This window comes from Limanda limanda, chromosome 14 (assembly GCF_963576545.1).
Source record: "Limanda limanda chromosome 14, fLimLim1.1, whole genome shotgun sequence".
Lineage (NCBI taxonomy): Eukaryota > Metazoa > Chordata > Actinopteri > Pleuronectiformes > Pleuronectidae > Limanda > Limanda limanda.
Window position 1 is genome coordinate 1,961,454 of NC_083649.1, and position 6,252 is coordinate 1,967,705.

A 6,252-nucleotide genomic window follows, 5' to 3' on the forward strand; every position below is an offset into this window, starting at 1 on the left:
TCGCCTCTTTAACTGAACAGATTCAGTCGTTCACCCTCTGAGGTTTTACTTCATACAGATGCTGAAAAGAGCTTTGAAGTTCGAGGCAGATTAAAACTTTAAACCTTTAACGACCAAACATTTGTTGAACATGAAGCGTGTTTTGTTCTCGTCGACTGTTTCCATCCCTCAGTGAATCTCCTTTCATCTGAATCCTGCTCAGACCATCCTCAGGAGGTTTATGATATTTTGAGATGATGCAAACCAGCAGAATAAGAATCGTACTGAGCTGGTTTCTAGGTTCAAACTGAAAGGTCGAGATTATCTTAGTGTTTCTGTAAAGAACCAGCTGCTTTAGATCCTGATCATTGAACCTCTTCACGCTGTGACTCATTGACACCCTTAGGGTTGCAAAGGGGCGGAAAGTTTCCGATACATTTCTGGAAACTTTCCACGGGAATATTAAGCTCGGGAATTTTGGGAATTTTGAAAAAAAAATAAACATGCAAATTAAACGCTGAGCAATAAAAACATCATTCAAAACTCTATTTTAAAGATGTATGAACGTTGAGTTTCAACCCTCCACTGTGCATTCTTCCATCACATGCACAGATAACTCCCAGCATGCTTCACTCTACAGCAGGGCTATTGAGGCCTGCTGTAGAGTGCAGGACTAGTCAGGTAAGTTTCCATGATATTACTGGGAAAATATATTAGCATGCTGATTGAGGATTGTTCATCTGTTCATCTAGACTATTTCCATTCATTTATCCATCAATTGTAAAATATGTTTACAGACGATTCCAATAGTTTGTCTAACTATTTATATCTCTGGCATTGCATGAGTATTTTTTTACAAACTTTTTTCTCATCTTATTCTACAGAACAATGCCACGTGCACTCTCTCATGTGTGGAGACATTTCACCTCATCCAATGTAGAAGGAAAGGCTGTGTACATTTGCAAATACTGTGCAAAGACCTATGTTAAGAATGACACAACGATGCAGAAGCATATAGTCAAGTGCCCAAAGTTTCCTCAGGGCTCAAATCAGCCTATGACACAACAAAATGATTATATTTATGTCTGTGTATATATGACAAGGTAAATACAGTTAGTATAAATTACCCACGACATTTCCAGTTTATTCCCGTTAATTCCCATGGAAAGTTTCCAACTTTGAATATTCCCGGAATTTTGCAACCCTGCATCACCTCCTGATGAATGTGTAACTGTGTGAAGCTGCTTCAGATTCTCACCCTGGTGTCTCTCTCTCTCTCTCGCCCCCCCCTCCTCCCCCCCCAGCCTCTCAGCCAGCACCTTGTCCTGCTCCTCCGGCAGCAGCCGAGGATCCTTGACGTCGAGCCGCGGTTCCCTCGCCACCACCTCCAGCCTCGGCTCCTCCTCCTCGCTCAGCTTCACCGACATCTACCTGGAGCAGCCCGAGCTGGCCGACCCGGACTTCCAGAACAAGCTGGACAGCCTCCTGCAGGAGGGGGGGCAGGGGGGCTACCGGCCCTCCAGCTCCATCACCACCATCCACGAGCACGAGGTGGTGACGGGCTGCGGGGGGGGCCGGGACGCCGTGACGCCCGGGGACAAAGTGGGCGGGGCGGGAGGAGACACGGGAAGCCCGGCTGGAGGGAGCGCAGCGGGCGGGGGGGCGGAGCCGGGGTCCACCAGGATCCAGACCCTCAGACTCTCAGAGACTCCTCGCTCCATGAGCTCCTTATCGCCTCGCTCGTCCCTCTCCTCTCTCTCTCCGCCCTGCTCGCCGCTGGTCACAGACACCAGCTTCCTGTCCGGGGAGACGTTCCCGGGTCAGACGGGTCCCGGTGGTCTGGGTCTGGACCTGGAGCTCCACAGCCGGCTCACGGAGCTGGAGCTCAGCCTGGACGCTCAGGAGCAGGACCAGGGCTCGGGGGGGCCGGAGGAGAAGCAGGACGCCAACACATCGCCCGGCGGGGAGGTCAAAGGTGAACAGGAAGTTGTAGACCTGTTTCCTGTCTTGTCTTTTCAACCAGTAGAAATAATCCTCATCGAGAACGTAGATTAAAGGTCACTTCCTTCAGCCGGCCACCAGGGGGAGATCCAGCTGACAGGTCGGCCATCTTTATTTAACGTCTGCGCTCCGAGTTCGGACCAAAGCAGCAATTAGGTTTATAAAGTTTCCAAACTTTTTAATGAGCTGATCCACAGAAAACTCATATAAATTATGACCCGTATAAAACTAAATAATATCATAAAATGTGACTCGTCATTAAACCAGCGGGAGACTTTCTACTGTCGCTTCTCCACGGCAGTTAAACTATTTTTGCTCAGTAGCTGGGAGGAAGGGGGGGGGGGGGGGGGGAGGGGCTGAGAGAGAGGGTGAGAGAGAGAGAGGGGGGGGGGGGGGGTAACGGCTCAGAAGAGATCTCCAGTTAATAACATGAGAACAATGATGAATTATCTGCAGTTTAATGAGCAGAGAGGAGGGGGGTGTACCAGGTGATGTAACAGCTTCATCTCTCAACGGTACAACTTTATTGGAAAGCAGGACACCAGGAATACTGTGTGTGTGTGTGTGTGTACTTGTGTGTGTACGTTAGTGTGTAGTTGTGTGAAATTGAATAGCGTGAGTGAAACCTGACGGCAGAGAGGAGGTGAAGGTTCGAGAGGTTTTGGATTACAGCTGTGTGTGTGTGTGTGTGTGTGTGTGTGTGTGTGTGTGTGTGTGTGTGTGTGTGTGTGTGTGTGTGTGTGTGTGTGTGTGTGTGTGTGTGTGTGTGTGTGTGTGTGTGTGTGTGTGTGTGTGTGTGTGTGTGTGTGTGTGTTTGTTTGTTTCTGTCACACACCTGAAAACAGATGTCACATGACCATTCACGTACCCTGGTCATGTGATGTAAACAGGAAGTAGATTGTCTCCTCTGCAGTTGGTTGCTTAGTTACAGAAGAAACTACAAACGAGTGTTACTGACAGGAAGTGTTACTGACAGGAAGTGTTACTGATAGGAAGTGTTACTGACAGGAAGTGAGACTGACAGGAAGTGAGACTGACAGGAAGTGAGACTGACAGGAAGTGTTACTGACAGGAAGTGTTACTGACAGGAAGTGTTACTGACAGGAAGTGTTACTGACAGGAAGTGTTACTGACAGGAAGGGAGACTGACAGGAAGTGAGACTGACAGGAAGTGAGATTGACAGGAAGTGTTACTGACAGGAAGTGTTACTGACAGGAAGTGTTACTGACAGGAAGTGTTACTGACAGGAAGTGTTACTGACAGGAAGTGTCACTTACAGGAAGTGTTACTGACAGGAAGTGTTACTGACAGGAAGTGTTACTGACAGGAAGTGTTACTGACAGGAAGTGTTACTGACAGGAAGTGTCACTGACAGGAAGTGTCACTGACAGGAAGTGTCACTGACAGGAAGTGTCACTGACAGGAAGTGTAACTGACAGGAAGTGTTACTGACAGGAAGTGTTACTGACAGGAAGTGTTACTGACAGGAAGTGTTACTGACAGGAACTTTTACTGACAGGAAGTGTTACTGACAGCAAGAGTTACTGACAGGAAGTGAGACTGGTAGGGAGTGAGACTGACAGGAAGTGAGACTGACAGGAAGTGAGACTGACAGGAAGTGAGACCGACAGGAAGTGTTACTGACAGGAAGTGTTACTGACAGGAAGTGAGACTGACAGGAAGTGTTACTGACAGGAAGGGAGACTGATAGGAAGTGGTACTGACAGGAATTGTTACTGACAGGAAGTGAGACTGACAGGAAGTGAGACTGACAGGAAGTGAGATTGACAGGAAGTGTTACTGACAGGAAGTGTTACTGACAGGAAGTGTTACTGACAGGAAGTGTCACTTACAGGAAGTGTTACTGACAGGAAGTGTTACTGACAGGAACTTTTACTGACAGGAAGTGTTACTGACAGGAAGGGTTACTGACAGGAAGTGTTACTGACAGGAAGTGTTACTGACAGGAAGTGTTACTGACAGGAAGTGTTACTGACAGGAAGTGTTACTGACAGGAAGTGTCACTGACAGGAAGTGTCACTGACAGGAAGTGTAACTGACAGGAAGTGTTACTGACAGGAAGTGTTACTGACAGGAAGTGTTACTGACAGGAACTTTTACTGACAGGAAGTGTTACTGACAGCAAGGGTTACTGACAGGAAGTGAGACTGGTAGGGAGTGAGACTGACAGGAAGTGAGACTGACAGGAAGTGAGACCGACAGGAAGTGTTACTGACAGGAAGTGAGACTGACAGGAAGTGTTACTGACAGGAAGGGAGACTGATAGGAAGTGGTACTGACAGGAATTGTTACTGACAGGAAGTGAGACTGACAGGAAGTGAGACTGACAGGAAGTGAGATTGACAGGAAGTGTTACTGACAGGAAGTGTTACTGACAGGAAGTGTTACTGACAGGAAGTGTCACTTACAGGAAGTGTTACTGACAGGAAGTGTTACTGACAGGAACTTTTACTGACAGGAAGTGTTACTGACAGGAAGGGTTACTGACAGGAAGTGTTACTGACAGGAAGTGTTACTGACAGGAAGTGTTACTGACAGGAAGTGTTACTGACAGGAAGTGTTACTGACAGGAATTGTCACTGACAGGAAGTGTCACTGACAGGAAGTGTAACTGACAGGAAGTGTTACTGACAGGAAGTGTTACTGACAGGAAGTGTTACTGACAGGAACTTTTACTGACAGGAAGTGTTACTGACAGCAAGGGTTACTGACAGGAAGTGAGACTGGTAGGGAGTGAGACTGACAGGAAGTGAGACTGACAGGAAGTGAGACTGACAGGAAGTGAGACCGACAGGAAGTGAGACCGACAGTAAGTGTTACTGACAGGAAGTGAGACTGACAGGAAGTGTTACTGACAGGAAGGGAGACTGATAGGAAGTGGTACTGACAGGAATTGTTACTGACAGGAAGTGAGACTGACAGGAAGTGAGACTGACAGGAAGTGAGATTGACAGGAAGTGTTACTGACAGGAAGTGTTACTGACAGGAAGTGTTACTGACAGGAAGTGTTACTGACAGGAAGTGTCACTTACAGGAAGTGTTACTGACAGGAAGTGTTACTGACAGGAACTTTTACTGACAGGAAGTGTTACTGACAGGAAGGGTTACTGACAGGAAGTGTTACTGACAGGAAGTGTTACTGACAGGAAGTGTTACTGACAGGAAGTGTTACTGACAGGAATTGTCACTGACAGGAAGTGTCACTGACAGGAAGTGTAACTGACAGGAAGTGTTACTGACAGGAAGTGTTACTGACAGGAAGTGTTACTGACAGGAACTTTTACTGACAGGAAGTGTTACTGACAGCAAGGGTTACTGACAGGAAGTGAGACTGGTAGGGAGTGAGACTGACAGGAAGTGAGACTGACAGGAGGTGAGACTGACAGGAAGTGAGACCGACAGGAAGTGTTACTGACAGGAAGTGTTACTGACAGGAAGTGAGACTGACAGGAAGTGCTACTGACAGGAAGTGTTACTGACAGGAAGTGAGACTGACAGGAAGTGTCACTTACAGGAAGTGTTAAGGACGCTTTGTGTTCAGCGCTGCTAGTCGAGTCATGTGACTGATGAGAACCAATTAGGAAGAGAACATGTCATCGTTTACTAAAGTTTCTGTTCAGACTAAAACACAAACTCAGAGTTTTCAAACTAAAACGAGACCAGTTCACACAAGTCTCTGATCCAGAGGCTGGACAACTGGTGTAACCATGGCAACAGTGATGATCTGAAACATGAATGCGTCAGTGTTCTGGAGTTGGAGTCTGTGTGAGGTTATATTTCATAATGTAAAATCATCGTGTGGTTCTGAAGTGTGAGGACTTCCTGTGTCACAGTGAACTGAAAACGTTTGTGTGATCAACACGTGGGAAATATGCAGAATCATCAGTTTCCTCAGGCCACGCTACGACAGAGAGTGAAAATGAAAGTGTTGGTTTGTTGTGACCTGTGTGAGAAGTGAGGATGAACCGTGTGGAGGCTCAGGTGAACGTGACTCCTCCCCACAGCTGCAGGTGAAAGGAGAGGAGGAGGAGGAGGAGGAGGAGGAGGAGGAGGAGGAGGAGGAGGAGGAGGAGGAGGAGGAGGAGGAGGTGTCTGGTTTCCAGTTGCTCTCAGCGTGTTCCTCCCTCACTTCACAGACAGGGGGCAGTCTCTGTGTTCAGTTGTGTAGAGAAACTTCTCTTTATTTATCACTCACACACGCATCTTAACTGTTGTTTCTGTTTGATTTTCAGACTCGGCTCCTCAGCTGA

The 6,252-nt window shown here is 47.4% G+C and overlaps 1 protein-coding gene across 1 annotated transcript in view; it reads left to right on the forward strand.

Moving 5' to 3' along the window:
• wwc1 (WW and C2 domain containing 1) overlaps window positions 1-6,252 on the forward strand; it is a 35,771-nt gene that overhangs the window by 24,112 nt on the left and 5,407 nt on the right. The window contains exon 11 of the mRNA XM_061086294.1: window positions 1,284-2,025. Coding sequence (XP_060942277.1) covers window positions 1,284-2,025 — 742 coding nt within the window. The remainder of the gene's footprint in view (window positions 1-1,283; window positions 2,026-6,252) is intronic.